Source organism: Calliopsis andreniformis, chromosome 12 (genome assembly GCF_051401765.1).
Source record: "Calliopsis andreniformis isolate RMS-2024a chromosome 12, iyCalAndr_principal, whole genome shotgun sequence".
Classification (NCBI taxonomy): Eukaryota; Metazoa; Arthropoda; class Insecta; order Hymenoptera; family Andrenidae; genus Calliopsis; species Calliopsis andreniformis.
The window spans coordinates 6,058,494-6,077,281 of NC_135073.1; the positions used below are offsets into that span (position 1 = coordinate 6,058,494).

General features: G+C 28.4%; 5 protein-coding genes across 10 annotated transcripts; 3 read left to right on the forward strand and 2 right to left on the reverse strand.

Annotated features, from left to right (window-relative positions):
- The first annotated feature begins 2,181 nt into the window (after positions 1-2,181).
- On the forward strand, positions 2,182-3,492 carry Vps37b (vacuolar protein sorting 37B). Its single transcript, XM_076389695.1, has 4 exons — positions 2,182-2,451; positions 2,552-2,723; positions 2,803-2,885; positions 2,976-3,492. Exons 1-4 carry the CDS (start codon positions 2,320-2,322, stop codon positions 3,243-3,245), a joined length of 657 nt encoding a protein of 218 aa, XP_076245810.1. The 5' UTR covers positions 2,182-2,319; the 3' UTR covers positions 3,246-3,492.
- A 283-nt stretch (positions 3,493-3,775) lies between these two features.
- Positions 3,776-5,700, reverse strand: LOC143186188 (uncharacterized). Of its 3 annotated transcripts, XM_076389697.1 has the most exons (3): positions 5,570-5,700; positions 5,367-5,514; positions 3,776-5,279 (listed from the first exon to the last, which is right to left on the reverse strand). In XM_076389697.1, the coding sequence occupies exon 3, from the start codon at positions 4,971-4,973 to the stop codon at positions 4,362-4,364; it is 612 nt and encodes a 203-aa protein (XP_076245812.1). In that variant the 5' UTR covers positions 4,974-5,279; positions 5,367-5,514; positions 5,570-5,700; the 3' UTR covers positions 3,776-4,361. The 3 variants fall into 3 exon arrangements, with proteins under 3 accessions (XP_076245812.1, XP_076245814.1, XP_076245811.1); XM_076389699.1 differs by having other exon boundaries at positions 3,776-5,099; positions 5,367-5,685; XM_076389696.1 differs by having other exon boundaries at positions 5,367-5,685.
- Positions 5,701-6,325: 625 nt separating this feature from the next.
- Positions 6,326-10,128, forward strand: LOC143186184 (WASH complex subunit 1). 2 transcript variants are annotated; one of them, XM_076389691.1, is made up of 5 exons: positions 6,326-6,588; positions 6,937-7,066; positions 7,240-7,792; positions 7,925-8,795; positions 9,989-10,128. In XM_076389691.1, the coding sequence occupies exons 1-4, from the start codon at positions 6,567-6,569 to the stop codon at positions 8,744-8,746; spliced, it is 1,527 nt and encodes a 508-aa protein (XP_076245806.1). In that variant the 5' UTR covers positions 6,326-6,566; the 3' UTR covers positions 8,747-8,795; positions 9,989-10,128. The 2 variants fall into 2 exon arrangements, with proteins under 2 accessions (XP_076245806.1, XP_076245805.1); XM_076389690.1 differs by lacking the exon at positions 9,989-10,128 and having other exon boundaries at positions 7,925-9,289.
- A 59-nt stretch (positions 10,129-10,187) lies between these two features.
- Akhr (Adipokinetic hormone receptor) lies at positions 10,188-13,827 on the forward strand. Of its 3 annotated transcripts, none has more exons than XM_076389693.1 (9): positions 10,188-10,233; positions 10,754-11,015; positions 11,101-11,249; positions 11,942-12,047; positions 12,355-12,562; positions 12,625-12,748; positions 12,819-12,981; positions 13,059-13,248; positions 13,388-13,827. In XM_076389693.1, exons 2-8 carry the CDS (start codon positions 10,761-10,763, stop codon positions 13,128-13,130), a joined length of 1,077 nt encoding a protein of 358 aa, XP_076245808.1. In that variant the 5' UTR covers positions 10,188-10,233; positions 10,754-10,760; the 3' UTR covers positions 13,131-13,248; positions 13,388-13,827. The 3 variants fall into 3 exon arrangements, with proteins under 3 accessions (XP_076245808.1, XP_076245807.1, XP_076245809.1); XM_076389692.1 differs by lacking the exon at positions 10,188-10,233 and adding an exon at positions 10,474-10,609; XM_076389694.1 differs by lacking the exon at positions 10,188-10,233 and adding an exon at positions 10,474-10,609 and having other exon boundaries at positions 12,849-12,981.
- A 521-nt stretch (positions 13,828-14,348) lies between these two features.
- Positions 14,349-18,233, reverse strand: Pgant7 (N-acetylgalactosaminyltransferase 7). The gene is made up of 11 exons (XM_076389689.1): positions 18,022-18,233; positions 17,539-17,714; positions 17,217-17,422; positions 16,984-17,150; positions 16,699-16,906; positions 16,447-16,623; positions 16,118-16,361; positions 15,791-16,012; positions 15,563-15,661; positions 15,363-15,488; positions 14,349-14,997 (listed from the first exon to the last, which is right to left on the reverse strand). Exons 2-11 carry the CDS (start codon positions 17,692-17,694, stop codon positions 14,854-14,856), a joined length of 1,749 nt encoding a protein of 582 aa, XP_076245804.1. The 5' UTR covers positions 17,695-17,714; positions 18,022-18,233; the 3' UTR covers positions 14,349-14,853.
- Between the last annotated feature and the right edge of the window lie 555 nt (positions 18,234-18,788).

Sequence of the window (18,788 nt, forward strand, 5' to 3'; positions counted from 1 at the left end):
TATTCTATTGATCCCTCCTTACTTAAATTTAAATCTAAATAAGTTAATATTTCATGATAACTTGGTAAATTAAAAATAAAATGATTATATATAATACATAATAATTAAATATTACTATAATTCGTGAAAACGTACGAGTTGTTTGAGGAAAAAGAAGCAAATACAATTGAACAACCCTTGTAAAAGTAGGTTGCTGCTTTACCGCTTACCGACAAAGGAAAAAATTAATACTTCATTCTAAAACCACATGATCTACTATCGATAATATTTTTGTTCTCATTGTTTCATTGTTTCATTGTCAACATTAACAAAGTATATGATATGAGCAAACATATCATTACTTTCTCATGTTGTTGTATATATTATTTTCAATTAATGATTTCCTCAGTAATAAAGTTGCAGAGTATTCAAGTTGTTTACTACATGAGAAACATATTTCAATATCATATTCACATAATATTATTTGTTATATTATTCTACAAACATTTATTTCAATATCTTTTTATTATATATATTATCAATAAATAAAACATTCATTTTATGGAAGAACGCAATATAGAAGACACTAATCTAAGCTAATAGATGTATGAAATTATATTCGTGACCGCTGTGGTCGTAAAACAATATAAAAAACATAACCAATTATGCGCGCCGTTTCAAACCTTTACATCCTATAACATGATTGAGTAGCTGAAGGAATCAAAAACATGCATTACCTTAACATTTACAAGATGAAGACAGCACAACGAATTATCCAAGGGTTGTCTGCTGGGCCTGAAATGAAAGAAACAGGAAATGTAAAATAACGTTCCAAGTAATGGAATTTTAAATTCTAAACTTTAGCGTAATTTCTAAATTTTATTTACAATTTCAATAAAATAAGATGAAGCTTACATTATTCTTTTGAATTAAACGACGAGAAACTAAAAAAACTGAGCGTTTGTTCTACAGAAAAGTAAGTGAAAACCGAAAAATAATCTTAACATTTAAATGAAACATGAGAAAACTTAGACATAGAGAAACACGATTGCGCATGAGCAGTAATAATCACGTGTTGCGTATATGCGCAATAGGATCACATGACTAGATACATGCGCAATAGCGATACCATGGCTACATAGATGTGCAATAGCAATCAGCGACTATGCGCATGCGCAATAGTAAATACTGGTAAAAACGAAGCAAGCAACTTGAATTCTTCATATAAATATATATCACTTTTTGCAATGAAAAATACACTTATTTATGTTACTGTGTAATAACATTTCATAATAATATCAAAAAAATAGTAAATAACCTACATTTTTCACAAACCCTACACGTTAGTCTCATTCAATTCAAAGCATGCGTGTCTTCAATCTATCATCCACCTCGTATATGTAACATGAAAATATAATAAAAATGAATTAAATATATTATATGCTAACCGTGTATCGTTTCAGAAGTTATAAATACATAATTAAAATCTATGAAATGCATAATAAGTTAATGAATTCTATTATATGCTTTTTGCAGCAATACTTATTTTGTAAATAGCGTTTTCGCTTATCATTTGAAATTACAGAAATGTATAAGGAGGATATCAAATAATAGAGTAGGAATATTTTCTCATTTACTGACTTTACCGACATTAGTGATATAAACACAATATGATTCCTACATTTGTCGCTCGAAAATTGCAGAGAAAATCTGTAAATGGTCTATAAGCTATTCACTCTATGCTATTTACTCGTCTATGGTGCTATAATTGCTTATAATCTGTTGGTAACGTCGAGAGTGACACGAAAATGATAATATGATTTTATATCAAATCCCAAATAAGAATTATAAAAAATTACATATTCATTTTTATATCCATATAGTCAGTAAATATTTACAGGAAAAATGGCAATTTTGTAATAATCACACGACAGTCTTGCAACTACATGTAGTCCCCTAATGTATACGCACCTTTAAGATGATGATATTAGTATATATGTTGAAAAAATTTTATATGTTTGTTTAAAAGAACAGACTTAAACATTACAAATTTTTATTATGTAATTATTTGAAATGAGTTTATTATCCAATTAATTTGTATTAAAATAAAAATATATACAAATTAATGCTAGGCGGCGACACCATCTGTTAGTCCATGAACAATAATTTTGCTATAGTATCAAATGAACCATTTGATCTAAATATACTCTTGTTTAACCTTTGTGTTTTGTGTTGTAAAATGTCAATGCCATACGTCATAAATAAATAATTATTTGTGTAGAAATAAGACTCGAGTACTTGATTTCAATGTAATTGTCTTGTACTAAATACTATACAATAATGTTTAAGGCAAATCAAGAACCCGATATACCTGCAGCATTGGGTTTACTTTCCCATTTGACTAACGATGAACTTAAAGAATTATTAAATAATGATGGGAAATTTGAAGATATAGTAAAAGATATAAAACAGGTACTACGTTTTACTGTTTATTATTTACATTCACTCTTACATTGTTTATTTTAAATAAGTATCAATTTGAATAATTAAAATTCTTTTTTTTGTTAAATAGTTCAAAGATCTGGAAACAGAGAAGGAAATGCTAATGGTAAGCAATAGATCCTTAGCAGAGTTTAATTTATCAAAACAGCCAGAATTACAAGATGGTAAACAAATGATAAAAGAACTTAGTGAAACGGGTAATAGATTATGTATCAGCGTGAAAGAAAAATTGGATGAATTAAGTAAGTTCATGTAACTTATTACTTTTAATCAAATCTGTGTATACACGTACGTAATTTAAGTCATGTATAATATTTGCAGAAGAAAAGTCTGGGGAAATGACTACAGATACAGCATTAGATTTATTACAAACAGCTGCTGCTGAGATTGAAGAAGAATCAGAGGTATAATATAAATCTCATACCTACAGTTATTGAAATTATTAAAGTTAATATTTGCTTTAAAAATAATATTACTGTATTTTGAATATTTAGTCCATAGCTGAAAAATTCTTGGCTGGAGATATAGAAGTTGACGAATTCTTGGAGCAGTTCTTGTCACGCAGGAAATTGATGCATTTACGCAAAGTTAAAGTAGATAAACTAAAAGAATTAATAAGAAAAGCTCGTTCTTCGATTGGTGGTCCTGGTTATCCAATTGCTACTAATTTTCCTGGCATAGCACCTTCAATTCCTTATCCAACTGGACCTGTTTCAATGCCTATGCCTGTGCCATCTGGTTTACCACATTATAGACCATATTAAATTAACCAAGAATTAACTATATATATAATATGTAAACGATTATTTTTTACATTTTATTTGAAATAATATTTACTATAAAGGAGAAAGTATATATTAAGTAAATGTACACAGAAAATTTATAGAATTTGGCAAGAAAAAGAACCTACAAAACAATGCATAATCCATGTACAGAATTTTGTATCATTAAGGTAATATAATAATGTACATTTCATCTGTGTAATAAATAAATAAGGTCGTATAATTTTAATTAATATATAGTTATAATTAAGTAACTTTTAAATGAATAATGTCAGATTAATGTAATTATCTATTAACAAACTTAAACTTATAAATCTATAAAATGTCTCTAAAGCATCTGTGTTACTATACAAATTATAAGACATTCAAATGTGTTTTAATTCATTGATCTTAGCAAAACAGAGACAAAAAGAAAGAGTTTTAAACATTTTAAGCTTCTTTTTATCCTTCCTGTAAATATTTCAGTACGTACCAAAAACATTTTGTATAATACAAAACATAATACCACAATATTAATAGATTTTTCCATTTTTATTTATACTATTTGTTAACAATAATCAACACAGCTTTGAAGGAAGTAATGTTGCTACTACTTTTTACTTCCTCCCTATACTTAATTTTATACAAGCTAATTGTTTTTACATAGATATGCATATGTATGATACGTATGTATATGAAACTTTTTTAACCTATTAGTATTGAAGCCCAAGTTTCAAAAATACTTCTTAGAGTGTTACGAAAAAACCAATTCTTAATGGGTTAAGTTTACACTACATAATAATTTTAAATTAATAATCAAAATTGTTAGTATTTAAATCATCAAATATAACAACTGTACAAGAAATATGTTTTCAAACTCTTTGAAGATATAATTAACTTAGCATGTAGTGTAATTAATCAACACTTTAGTAACTTGATTTTACAATTTATTTTAATGATAATAAAATTAAATTTTTGACAAAATTACTTCTCAGAGCAGGAATAAATAAAATTTGTTTTGCATTTTCATTCCTATTAAAATACTTTTAATTGGAACATTGCTATGTAACACTATTTTCTATAAATTAAAAGTAATTTGACTAAAATTGAATTTTTACATTAATTTTTTTTTTCTTTAAGTGGTACATCATTTTTCTCTTCTATATAATATCTAATAAATAACATAAGAGAACATACTGCTATAACTACTGGCAACACAATGTTATTATTTTCTTCCTCTTTTGCATTTACTTTCTGTCTTTCGAGGTGCATTCTGTATGAATCTTTCCTCTTTTGATCTGATCGAAAGGTTTTACTATAATGCGACCGAGTCCATTCATCGAAGTTGTAGATGTTTCCTTTGAATGGCTCAGCACGTGTTACCTGAGGCCTCTGCATTTGATTTACATCTCTGAACTTAACTGCAATAGTTCTATCATATTGTTTGCGCAACTGATAGTTGCCCAGTACTTCATATGCATCTGCTATATCTTGGAACATTTGCTTTGCAGAGTCACTTTTATTTTTATCTGGATGATATTGTAACGTCAATTTATAATATGCTGATTTTACTTCATTATGTGTAGCATTTGGTGATATTTGAAGAGTATCATAATGTGTCGTACGCTTTGTAGACAGATTCATTTTCATAGTAATTTGTAATATACTCAGTTTAAGTAATTTAGCCATAATCCTATTACTAAATTCAATTTCTATTAGTTGAACAAACATCTTGTTACACTTATTTGAGTATGCACATTTTACTTTTACTCCACAAATTTTTATAAGTGTATTATATACAATTTATCAGTTACTCTTTCCCAGGTACAAGAAAGAAATATTTTATAATAGCTTTACCTGTATAATTAAAAACAAACAAAATTACACATGCATTGGCCTTAGGTATTTTTTATACTATTAAATATACAATATAAAAATATGTAATTGTATTTCATTTTGCAAATTGCACAATGTACGTGTATAATACTTTGACATTTTGGTTAACTCCAAAATAACTTCCTTTATTAATTTATTTACCTGTTAAATTAAAAGTAAATTCAAAAAAATAAATTATCAAACTAATATAATGATTTTAAAATATTGTAAACAATTTTTATTACATACGTGACGAAAATTTTGACAATCAAACTATGCGTCTAACGATCAAGTATTTACTTGATGTCAATATATATATCCATATGACCTTTGATGAAAACTTGCACTAATATCATTTATATATATACATTGCGTGAATTATTTCTTCATTTAATATCTGAAACGGTGAAAATCTTAAATTCCTTTGTAACTTCAAATGCTGGTGTGTATACTTGTCATTATAATCGTCATGCGATTATTTTAATTATGAAGTTTACAGTTATCATCAGCTTCAAAAAATTACATATTCTTCAAATGTTCAAACTTATACACTTTCACATTACTATTTCTGGTTCAATTTTTTTTTTGATACTACACGTGCGACAATATTTCGTTATGTTGCATTAGTGCATAAATAAGTTTTATTTCTTACATTTCTTATTATAGATACCGTAATACGCCTGACGCAAAATTTTTTTCTTTGCAATTATTATTACGCTTTTAATAAGTATATAAAAATATTTAATATACTGTTTCATGTGTTTTCAATTTTCAAATGACTAACATTGTAGCACTAAATTAAACCAAATTTATTATATATTATATATGTATTATTATGTAATTTACGGACTAGAAACGTGTAGGACCACGGTCAGCTCTAGTGTTGATCGTAACTGATAAGATCACTTATAAGTTTCATTAAATCAATTCTATTGGTTAATTAGATATTTGTGTAGTATCGCATGATTTTTTACTATTAAATTATTATTTACGTAGATACTATAATTAAATTCAAATTTAAAATTGTATTTTATAAAATAGGATTGTTATTTTTTATTAGACCATTGTATCCAACGGAAAACATTTATAAGTTAAAATAGATGAAAGTTTGAAAACTTTCATAACTATAGTGATGTTTCAAACGAATGCAATGATGGCAAAGTTCCAAGTGGTTCCGAGATAACTAGAACTAGAAACTAGAACTGTCATAACGCATAAGTTCATAATTTTGTTGTAATGAGAACAAGTGGTTTTGAGTTAAATTTGTGATTTTAACTAAATTGAATTATTTTATAGTATTTTTAAGTTAGTGTATTTCAAAGATGATCTATTAAAAGATGCATTTTGTTTGGTTAATCATTAGTTAACGTTATATGTTTATTTTGTAAATAGTAACTTACTATTTATAATATTTAAAAGAGTGAAACGCATTTTCAAAAATTATTAATAATGCCGGAACGCATTGAGATCGGTAAATAAATTATTATTATATGTTTCATAGAAGAAACGTAAAATGAAAAACAATGTTGACCCTAGAATGACACTAACCTATTTAGAGTGTTTGACACTTTGGGGTTGCAGATAAACCCAGATTAAAATGTGAATATTTGAAAATTCACTCAACGTTTTTAATAATGCTTTTATATTTCTGCTTAGCCATTTCTTTAGAAGATATTTATAGTATATATCATTGTTTGCTCCCAAATAACATTCTAGGGTAAAAGGGCTGAAAACTATTGTTTTGTAATACAAATGTGCATGCTAGAAAAGCTTTTGCTTACAAATGTATAATATATATTTACATTAATTTAATGTTTAGGCGTTATTCCTGATAATCTGAGACATGAGGAAACGATTGTTCAAATAGCTGATGTTCTGGATGATTTAGATTCTGCTGTTTCTTATATATTCGAGTGTATTGATAAAAGACTTTTTGAGAATAGTCAAAGGTAATTCTTCTTGTCTTTTTATTGTATTCTTCTGATTTAAATTTTATAAATTCAAATAATTTTAATATTTTCTTAGCATTTTAATCATTTATCTTAAGGTTTAAATATATTGCACCAAATTAATAGTATTAGAACAAATTTCAATTAAAAAGTGTTATAATTTTTTTTTGCAGACTTTCAAATGTTAGAAACAGAGCTACAAAACTTCAAACTCGTTTGGAATATTTACAAACTAATTTAAATTTGAAAGCTGTGAAAATGTATTCTGCTGCAAAGTATCCTGCTAGTCATACATACAAGGAATATGAGATGGCAATACCACCCCAATCTAAAGACACCTATGAGATACCAAAATCTTATAAGTGTTCTGTACCTATAAAAGATGTGCCTGAAACATATTTGTCTTCTAACTGTAAAACAGAGGATGGTCAATATGTGACAAATAATAACTTGCAAGAAAAGTTACAATTTTATCATGTGCGATCTAAAGCTAAGAAAGAAGTTTATGTAAATGGGAATGAAACATTTCCACTCTCTCTAACTTCAATTCATGCATTTTTGTTTGAAAGCATGGATAGTCCATACACAATATCAAGAAAGCAAACTTCTCATCGAACAAATGATAAAGAACAAATTGAAGATGCACCAGATTCAATAATACAACCATGGCAAACTTTGGAAATGGATTCATCTTCTAGCTATCTCTATACACCAACCTTAGGCGAGGTAAAACATTTAAATTGATATTTAATTAGTTTAACATAAATAAAGTGTTAAAAATGTCAAAGAATGTGATGTGTAAAGAATTATCATTATTTATAAAAATACAAAAAGTAATTAAAATACTTCGTTTTGTAGGTACCACAGATAAATGTACCAGCAACACTTCCAGATTTGCCTGGAATTGTAGATGATGAAAAATTCGTTTTGGATCTTAATTCTCAAAGTCCCATTGCTCCATCTTCAGCAGTAACTACACCTACTATTCGTTTAGATCTTCCAACCCCAACGTCAACTACAGATGAAAAAGACTCAAACACCAAATTCGAACAGAATATGCCCAACCTTCCTGGCTTTGCTGATGTCGACTCTCCAAAACATTCTGCTCAAGCCAGAACGTTTGTACCACCTCCTCCAACAGCATTTGTTTCATCTGATGCATCGAGTTCAGGTTCTTTGAATGCTGAAATGGATAATCGTACACCACAATCAATGCCACCTCCACCTCCACCTCCACCACCACCACCGCCGCCACCACCGCCGCCACCACCACCACCACCACATGAATCAGATGTTACAGATTCGCAGAAAAATTCAGAGAAGAAAAAAACGATCGAAAACAAAAACAAATCAATAAAAGCAGATGATCGTTCGAATTTAATGGCAGCAATTCGAGATGCAGGAGGTATAGGAAGAGCGAAATTGAGACGTACTGTGCCACCAGAGGAAGGAGGGAATCGTTGGTCTTCAGCATCTGTTGGGGGAGATCTGATGGCAGATTTACATGCAAAATTAGCCCTTAGGAGGAAAGGAATTGCTGGATCAGGGGGCAGTGCACTGGAGAGGATGGCCAGTCTAATTCCTCCTCCTCCGAAACCAAATGAGGCAACTACATCAGATAGGAATTCAGCCACTAGTGAATACGATTCACAACCAGATACAGATGATTGGGATGAGTAACGTTCAATATCATCAATTATCTACAATTTTTATTATATTCAGATGTTAGGTAAATATTATCTTTCATTATGTTTACTCTTGTATATAAGCAAACTATCTTGATAAAAGGTGTTGACATTTTACGTAATTCACTTTAATTTTAAAATATAACTTGTGAAGGATTTTAAGAGCCATGTTCTAAAATAAATAAATTATTAATCGTTTAAAAGACAACAGTAATCGTAAGAATATATGCAAAAAGTGTCAAGTAAAATAATGAATTTCTTATTTTATGTCATAGCTTGTTTCAAATACTAACTACCGTTATCGAGCGTATTTTCCCATTCATGACAGGCTACATTACTTAGTATTTGAAGTTATATGACACTTTTATAGATTCAAATATTGTCTGTTTCTCGTATAATTAAAAAATTAACTTTATTTTAATCACTCATACTCTTCTTCCTGATATTTTTCAAAATGAAAAAGATATGTAACACTGTTTGGCACTTTAACGGTTAGAATGTATATAATGTTGTTTTTAAATGCTCATAATGTAGCATTATGAAAATTTACCTACCTTTCATTCTTTTGCAAAATATTCATGTTATTTGAATTTGTTTCATAAATATATTATTGTACTTGTTAACTATTTTTATAACAATATCGAAAATAAGTAAATTATCTATAAATTATAAGTTGTATTTTTTACCTGTACTCTGTAGTAAATTGTACAAAAAATGAAGTTTAGCTTATTTATCTTTAGCTGATTGCTTAAATTAATAAAAGTAATTTAAATTATAAATTCATTTAACAGAATTATTTATCTGTAAATATGATTATATATAAGAGATACAAAATCATTTTTAATTATGAGAAATTACTTTAAAATTTTGATCAAAGATTTAAAAATTGAAAGGTTTCTTAATGTACCAAAATATTCATAATTTCCAGACATAAGTAATCTAAAAAATTAATTATAATTGAGATACTTAATTTTCCATTATTACATACATCACATTTAAAAGCATAGTAGTGGATGTCTCTGTGGTGGTTATCAAGTTTGATGTAACATTTGACCTTAGATTACTGGACCAAGCTTTTATGTTTGTAAATTTCACTTGGATTACAGAATTCGTAGTTTTGCTGTTGTTGGTTTCCAGTAAGAAACTTGTCATTTCTTGATTGACATTTGTCATTTACGTTTAAAAATCTTGATCAATATGTTGTGTATTTACAATAACTAACTGATTTCCTATACAGATAAATTTCAATATGTACAGAAACTTATTTGGAGTGCCTAGAAATGATAAAGAACATATAGAAATTCAACTGACTTTTAAAGACATGATACAAACACAGAGAAGCAACTTAAAAAAGTCAACAAAAATTTTCATGTGAAATATTCAAGGAGAATGCAGTTACTAATATAATTACATATATTATAATAAATTTACAAATGATGGAGATATGCTAAAGATCAATAACTGGAAATCAAGAAATAACTGGTAAATGAATCAAAATTGAAGAATAGTGTAACTGATCATTTTAAGAACAATAAAAAGTGATACAATATGTACACAATATTTATAATGAGTGATTAAATGTAAACACAATATCTGTTACTGAATGATTAAATAATATATTAAGAGATATATTTAGAAATCTTTATTTTTTAAATATTAAAATATATATTATTTAAAAATAGAACACTTCTTTCTACTGTTTTGTTAAAAATATACCATCAGTTAATTTGCTACAATTTTGATAAATTAACAAAAAAAGTGGAAAATGATTTTTGCTGCATTTGCAGTGTGATCAAAGTACAATATGATGTGCTATTTTGAGACAGTTAATAGGTTTATACATCTAAACTTAAATAAGGTATGAATATTTCTTTTGTTTCTTGAAGTATTCATATAAAAGTTTTATTATTTTTTATTACGAAATTGTAGTGTAATTAATCTATAAAACCTTGACTAAATTTATAATTAATTTATTTGCTAATAGAATTTAAAAATTTTAAAGATATACCATGAGTAACGTTATAAAAGCTCCTGTTTCTACTGAATTGCCAAACTTAAAGACAAATAATCTGGACAATATGGAACTACCAATAGATATGCGTTTTAACGAAGGGCACATTGTCAGTATAATTATTTACAGTGTGTTAATGGTAATATCTGCAGTGGGAAACATAACAGTGTTAATATTAATTAGACGTCGCAAACGTGTATCTAAATCAAGGATACATATAATGTTGATGCATCTTGCGATTGCTGATTTGCTAGTAAGTATTTATTTGTACGTTCATATAGATTGAATTTTTATTAATATATCAAAACTATTTTAAGTAAATAAAAAACAATGTCCAGGTTACTTTTCTAATGATGCCACTTGAGATTGCTTGGGCAATTACAGTGTCATGGAAAGCAGGAGATGCAATGTGTCGAATAATGGCTTTTTTTAGAGTGTTCGGTTTGTACTTATCATCTTTCGTACTGGTATGCATAAGCATGGACAGGTCAGTAAAATTTGTAAAAATAATTTCATTGTTTTACTTGCAACTTCTTATTTCAGTCATCTCAGGTGTGCAGACTACTAATTCTTCTGTGACTAGAATAATATACATCTACATCAGGTCTATTTAGCTGTTGGCTCCAAAAGTCACTCTTTTGTAAACTAAGCAAAAACCACATCTTTAAGTTGAGCTATTCGCAATGAAACAGTCTATGAGTGTAAAAGTTCATAGATGCATAAGACCTAACAAAATAGGCCTGTATGCACACTAATATAACTGTTATATATTTGCAATACCAACTGAGCTAGCTTTAAATGTGCTTTAACTACCAAATCCACCAGTTAAATAGGCCTGATTTATTATAAAAATCGTAAATCTATTGTCAATCAATATAAAAGTCAATATAAAAATTGAACAAGCATTTGAAAAATCTGAAACAATGTTTAATGTTTTTTTTCTAATTAGTACCATATTGTTAAAAAATTAGTTTATATTAATATCTCATAAAATAAGAAACTTGTTGTATTGTTTAGAGTTCAGGAAATTGTCCCTGTAAATAATGCGCATTTGATTGATTCCAGGAACCAGCTCCTAAACTCTGAACAATATCTTAGTATTGTACATACAATATCAACAACAATATCTTAGTATAAAATGTTCCAGTTTTCAAAAAGTTTCATATGGGTTTATTACAGGTATTATGCAGTAACGCGGCCTCTTCAACTGTGGGATGTTGACAAAAGAGGGAAACTAATGATATGCTTTGCATGGTTAGCATCCCTTGTATGTTCAATGCCACAGGTATTATAACTACAAATAATTAACTATAGTAAACTACTCGTGCCTTTATACTTATTTCACATCACAGAGAGTGGTATTACTTTGCTATAAAAATTTAAGAAAAAAAAAATCATATGTTACATTATATTATACATAACAAACTACTTTATAATACATATTAATAGCTTTCGGATCATGCAGCGTAAATAATCAGCTTAATGCTGATTTCGCAAACGTTCTAGTTTGCTTCTTCAGGACTAGGAAGCTCTGATACTTTATAGCAGTATGTGGTCTATTTCTATTTGCATGTATTTTATATTATTTTTAGATGGTAGTGTTTCACCTGGAAACTCATCCAAACATCACTTGGTATTCACAATGTGTTACATTTAACACTTTCCCAACATATACTCATGAAATAACGTATTCCCTCTTTGGAATGATTATGATGTACTGGTTCCCTCTGATTGTGATAATATACACTTATACAAGCATTTTGTTGGAAATATGTAGAAGATCAAAGAAGAGCGAACACGGTATGTTCAAGTTAATATCAATATTGTTGTGTCATTATATATTGCGACTGAATTGATTTTAGATAAGATTCGTCGCTCTTCTATGGGTTTTCTCACGCGAGCAAAAATACGAACTCTCAAAATGACAATAATCATCATTGCTGTATTTTTCATTTGCTGGACACCGTATTATGTCATGAGTCTTTGGTAAATAATTTATTATTTAAATTATTTGTTGAAGTCTTATTTAAAAATGAGTCTTAAATATCCGATTCAGTTACTTGTGTTTTATATTTGAATATTTTAGGTATTGGATTGACCGTCAATCAGCATATAAAGTAGATCAACGAATTCAAAAAGGTCTTTTTTTGTTTGCGTGTACAAACTCCTGCATGAATCCTATAGTTTATGGCGTGTTTAATATACGAGATCGTAACAAGGTGAATGTTTTTCATTCCTTTTATCTTATACTAAGTATAAAAATATCCAAACATATAAACGTTAAGTATTGTTTTAGGCATCAGTACGGCCAACTACTTTAGAAACTAGGGTTACTCCCTTGTCTCTGTCACTAAGACTTCTCGACTAAATAGCTCATAAATAAAATACACATCTGCAAAATTGCAAGTTAACTTGCATCATTGACACCAAATTTGGTTACGGCTAATGAACTTGGAATCATTGATATACTTAATGATAAATAAAAAGTATGCAAAGTTTCTTAATTATATCTAAACAAGTTTTTATACGGTATAGTAAAACATAATGTACAGCAATATTTCGAAACGCAGACATAGAACAATATTAATGGTAATTTATAGGAATTTGGTAACATTTCTGTTCCAGAAACCAACTTCTTTTTTTCCTGACTGACAATAAGATCGATTTTCGTGATCGACAACTGGTTGTCAAAAACAATAAAGCCAGCGTTCAAAATACATCAGACATTATTATAAATTAATACAATTTAAAATAAATAACATAAAAATGTTTAACACAGAAAAACTTATTTTAAATGAAAGTCTTGAAACTCAAAAGAGTGTAAATAGATGAAGTATCGCTCTAACCAGTTCTCTAAGCAAAAGGAATAGCAATAGGTTTCTGCCTATACATATTCGAGTTATTACTGTACTTAAAACGTAAGATATTCAGAAATTAAAAGTTAGCCTATGAAAAATTTAATAGGATTTATTATATGTAATAGCACCACAGTAGTCAAAAAGACAAAGAGCAGAAAATTATGACAAAATTATTATATTTGACTCATTTTCTTAATACACTGGCTTTGAAAAACATTTATTACGTATTTTCAACATTAAACTAAATAACTTCTTGCCTGAAAGTATTTTAAATCATTAAAAGAGGATTACAACACTACATTAACCTTTGTGCACTGTTCGGGTCAATTTGATTTAAAATTTAATTTAATCTTTAATGCACTCTTAATAACAAGTCAGTTTATTTGAAATTTATTGATTTTTAACAATAGTATTTAAGATTATATTGAAAAGATAATTTACACTATAACATCAGTTCAACTATACTTGTATATAATTGCCATTTAGACAGTGCGCAAGGGTTAACAACATGCTCGTTTAGTACAAATCAGTCAAAAATGGAAGCACACATTCTTACATTAGATTGGTAATACAAGCAAAATGCATTTTAAAGTAATTGAAACGTGTCCCCGAAATAATTGCTTTAAGGAGTAGCAGTGTTCTTCCTACTTAATACTCTGAACATAAGGTCATTTATTTAGAAGAACTGCTTTATTTTATTTTTCAAGAACCAATTAAAACAAAGCAAAATTACATTTACAGTGGTGCAAGCTAAATCATAATGTAAAAAGTTTATTTGACATCACAAGAAAATACGAAAAAAAATCCCAAGATATGAATATTATTATATTTCCCTTTGCTAAAATAGTCACAAGTATTCTTAAAAACTGTAAGATATTTTATTATAAACGGCATTTAAAACGCTTTGTATATAAATACACGCGATTTTAAACAATCTTAACAAAACGGTCTTTAGTCCAGTCGTGAGTATTGTTTAAATATTGTTATAACTGTATAGCACCAGTTTTGTTTTTGATCAAATAGCTATAAATTATTTTACATCATAAAATGGATTCTGATTTTAAATTTTCAATTCTTTAAGAAAAGGAAGAGTACAAAACAGGTATCTTAATTACAGTACATTGTATAAAAGAATAATAGGTAATCCATAGACAAAGTTTTACTGAAAAGTCTTTGATTTGGCATAAAGCGCCATATATAATGCAAACAGTCCTAATATGTACTTACGTTTCTTCACATCCAACGTGGATGAATTTGATGGAAAGACCATTGCTGATATGTATTATTTACATCGCATGGCATTAAAGACAGTTGCTGAGTTTGCGGATGTAGTGCCATACATTTTTTATGCACTCTATGTAGAAGTGTTTTCGTTTTCTGCAAATAGATAAAATTCAATTATTCTCAAAGAGAATTTTCATTTTATATAGAAGCGTATACACATTACATCATTGGAATGCACCATAGCAGCTGCTTTGTTAAAAATATAAAAACAGAGAAAATGATAAAATATAAACCTTCTAATTGAACAAAATGTTTTTGTTTCTACAAATGTGATCATGTATCTGCAGAGTGCAATAGTATATATTACTGACAATGAAACCCTTTACTTATTTACATAACAATACTTCAAAAGATATTTCATGCTCTATGACACTCACATGGCCGCATTCTTTCGACATTTTCAACGAAACAAAAACTATGAATCATCCTACTTATGCAATATACCTTGTAAAACTTACCTCATCGTATTGCCATGGACCATCTACAGTTCCTAGTCGACAGAATACAAATTTCACACCTTGCCCATCAGCAGATACACATCGTTCTCCTATACCTAATTGGCCTTTAGTATTTAACCTAACCAACTAAAAGATTATTACATAAATAATTACTTATACATGGATCCAACATCGCTTACTTAAAAATAATTTTAAATTACCTGGTTATTACCAAATCCATGACAATGAGATGTAGCCATTAAGCTCGGAGGTGAATGACCCATTGTATCTAAACATGCTCCTGTTGCTACATTTCGCAACTGAAACATAAAAGAGAGAAAGAAAAAATAAATTGTCTAGCGTTTCCGAATATTACATATTATATAAAACATTTTAGATTAAATATAATGATATAAAAAAGATATTAATCTAGATACCAATATAATTACCTCTCCCCAGTGAATATTCGCTGGTAACTCAGGAAATTTATCAAAAACATCATAAGCTACATTTTCCATATACCATTGAAAACTTTTACACCTTTTTCGTTTTTTAAAAGCCAATTGCTCTGATATGTCACCATGATCAAGTAATCTTGCTAATGGTTCTCTTGTATAAAAGAATTCCTTATACTTATCATCGAACCATGTTTCAATAACTCTTTTATAGTTCTACAATGAAATGTATAATTTTTATATCTACTAAAGGATTAGCACTTAGATTGAGCGCCACATATTTAAATTTAAATAGAACTTTACTTTTAACTCTTTACTTACTATGGTTATCAATGGCCCTTTCTTTTTCTGAGCCAATTTACCAAATGTGTAAGGCATAAATCCTCTATATACATGACCAACATGTGAGCATGGTACCCAAAGAATACTTCCTCCACATTGCCATATTTTAAATGATAATTCAAAATTTTCTCCTCCCCATACAAGTAACCCTTCATCATATCCACCCAATGATAGAAAATATTCACGGTTTATTGCAAATAAACCACCAGCATGAGTAGGAGACCTAAATTAAGTTTTGCCTAATACTTACGTGTCACATAATTTTGTCTAACATAAATTTTAAAAATGTATGTTTTACCATAAATTACCTATATGGCATGCTGTTATAAGGTCGTGTCTTTTGTTCTCTGGCAGGAAGTTCATTTTCTTTGTATAACATTCCCCATTCGAAAATGCCTCTATATAAATGTCCTTCTTGATATACTGGACGATATTCAAAAGTTTTATGATCAATACCATCTATTATAGGAACTGTCATTACAGTTCTAAAAATATTTAAATTATAATTATGTAATTGACTATTATACAATATGAAAATTCTATGACAGAAAGAAAATTACCTATCGGCAGCTATTGGTGCTAGAAGAGGTGGTAACCAATTAACATTAACTTCGCAATGAGCATCCAAAAATACTATAACTTCACCTTTAGCCTCACGTGCACCACGTGATCTTGTTCTTATTAAACCTTGTCTTTCATAATTCCTTATTAACTTAACTTTTCCTCCCCATTGTTCAATGTAAGATTCCAAGTCCCCTTTCAAGTTTTCTGTATAGAAGCTTGTTAATAATTTTCATACAATTGATACCAATTTTCTTTAATGCTGTGCAATAAAGATTATGTACCTTTATCGGAAAAATCATCTACAAGTAAAATTTCTTCCAAAAACTGAGGCGGAGTACGATTCATTACACTATGAACAGTTCTCATTAATACTGACCAGCCTTCATTATGAAATACTATTATTACACTAGTACGAGGAAGTACTTCTGGATAATTCCAATGTTTACATCTGTAAATCAAATATGTAATCTCAACCTGAAGAAAAACAGGTAAATGTGATAAGATAAATACTTACTCTGGCATTCTTGTATCAGGAACTGCTCTGTCCAATGAAATTTCATCCGAGCATACCATGTTCATACCATATTCAGATTCTGATTGTTGAATATCATTTTGTTGATCATCTCGCAAGATATGAGGCTTACCACCTTCTCCAGGTCCAGTTCTAATTGGTACATGCTGTGGTTCAAAGTTTCCTAGATCTTTTACTAAAACTGGAACCTATAATATAATATTAACATTCTATTCTTTGATTTTGCTTGCTATAAATATTATAATGTGAATAATGGTTTAAAAATCAAATTCATTTATTAGGATGAAAATTTCATTTCCTTTACCTGTTTTCCTTTCAAGCCCTCCACCCAATATTCCTTTAAGCTATTTATTGGTTTTTCAGAAAAGAAATTGATAACAGCATATAATATAAAAAGGAAGAGTACGCAATAAATAAAGATATTAAACAAGCGATTCCTTTTCAGTTTCACGATTCTCATTTTGTACAAAATTATTGTACCTGAAAATGAAAAACTGACTTAATGCATCATAAAAAAATATCATATCAAGTGTATCCAAAACAGATGACTTTGAACTTCATGAGTATAGAAGCAACTATTCAAATAATGAAACTGGTTAAACAAACATAAAAATTTGTCAACGTGTAATATTAATTTATAGAAATATGTTAAAAAATATGTTTAAACAACTGAAAAAATAAGAGAACAGGTTATTATCACTTTAATATTTCAAGGAATTTTGAAAAATTGGAATAATTGTTGCAATATAACACGAATGAAAAGGTAGCATATTAAAATGTCAATTACCTTAAACAAAAACGCATAGAAATACGAAGCGCAGAAAAGAAAACGTGAGAAAATAATTCAAAGGTACTGCGAATATAATAAATATTATATCGCAAGGAACTTGATCATTTCAAAAAATCAGTAAGTCGCATCACACAACAGCCAACGTGTCTTTTTCGTGCATACATGCCAACTCAGGTACCTGCGTATAGGTACTTCTACATATCCTTACACACGCGCGCTCGACCTGCCTAGACCTAATTTGAAAATTTTTATATAGATATTTTGCAATCTCGCCACCAGATGACTACAAGTGGCAATTATTTCTCACAGATGTTCGGAATATAATAAATTTGTTCAAATTTTCTGCATTTATTAAGGAATGATTTACTGTATAAAGCGTTTAACTTAAGAAAGTATACCTTATTGTATACAACATGCATATTACTTATAATTGTAATTTAAAGTATTCAAGTACTAAGAACTTCAAAATTTCATTAACATTTGGTTAAAATATAAATAAGAACAATATGTATTTCTGTTTAAAAAACATTAATAACTAAAAAGTCTAATAATACAGATATTAAGAAAAAACTTTCCTTTGCAAAATCATTTAAATTATACTTAAAACATTTTTCGTATCGTTACAACGAAAAATTATCGACTGATCTGTCTTCTGAGACATTACTGTATATGGCACTTTTTGAATAAAAAAACAATTTTAAGAGAAAATTGCATTTTTTATGCAATTCATTACCATCAAAATATATTTACTTGTTAAGAAGTGA

What these genes read in the sequence shown, in the direction of transcription:
- Vps37b (XM_076389695.1), top strand. Translation starts at nt 2,320, where the DNA reads ATGTTTAAGGCAAATCAAGAACCCGATATACCTGCAGCATTGGGTTTA. An exon ending in TAGTAAAAGATATAAAACAG is followed by an intron (nt 2,452 to 2,551) that starts GTACTACGTTTT and finishes TTTGTTAAATAG; the next exon opens with TTCAAAGATCTGGAAACAGA. An exon ending in AGATTGAAGAAGAATCAGAG is followed by an intron (nt 2,886 to 2,975) that starts GTATAATATAAA and finishes TTGAATATTTAG; the next exon opens with TCCATAGCTGAAAAATTCTT.
- LOC143186188 (XM_076389697.1), bottom strand. Translation starts at nt 4,973, where the DNA reads ATGTTTGTTCAACTAATAGAAATTGAATTTAGTAATAGGATTATGGCT.
- LOC143186184 (XM_076389691.1), top strand. Translation starts at nt 6,567, where the DNA reads ATGCCGGAACGCATTGAGATCG. An exon ending in GCCGGAACGCATTGAGATCG is followed by an intron (nt 6,589 to 6,936) that starts GTAAATAAATTA and finishes TTTAATGTTTAG; the next exon opens with GCGTTATTCCTGATAATCTG. An exon ending in ATACACCAACCTTAGGCGAG is followed by an intron (nt 7,793 to 7,924) that starts GTAAAACATTTA and finishes TTCGTTTTGTAG; the next exon opens with GTACCACAGATAAATGTACC.
- Akhr (XM_076389693.1), top strand. Translation starts at nt 10,761, where the DNA reads ATGAGTAACGTTATAAAAGCTCCTGTTTCTACTGAATTGCCAAACTTA. An exon ending in ATCAAAGAAGAGCGAACACG is followed by an intron (nt 12,563 to 12,624) that starts GTATGTTCAAGT and finishes AATTGATTTTAG; the next exon opens with ATAAGATTCGTCGCTCTTCT. An exon ending in ATATACGAGATCGTAACAAG is followed by an intron (nt 12,982 to 13,058) that starts GTGAATGTTTTT and finishes GTATTGTTTTAG; the next exon opens with GCATCAGTACGGCCAACTAC.
- Pgant7 (XM_076389689.1), bottom strand. Translation starts at nt 17,694, where the DNA reads ATGAGAATCGTGAAACTGAAAAGGAATCGCTTGTTTAATATCTTTATT. An exon ending in AGGGCTTGAAAGGAAAACAG is followed by an intron (nt 17,423 to 17,538) that starts GTAAAGGAAATG and finishes ATTATATTATAG; the next exon opens with GTTCCAGTTTTAGTAAAAGA. An exon ending in GCACCAATAGCTGCCGATAG is followed by an intron (nt 16,624 to 16,698) that starts GTAATTTTCTTT and finishes AAATATTTTTAG; the next exon opens with AACTGTAATGACAGTTCCTA.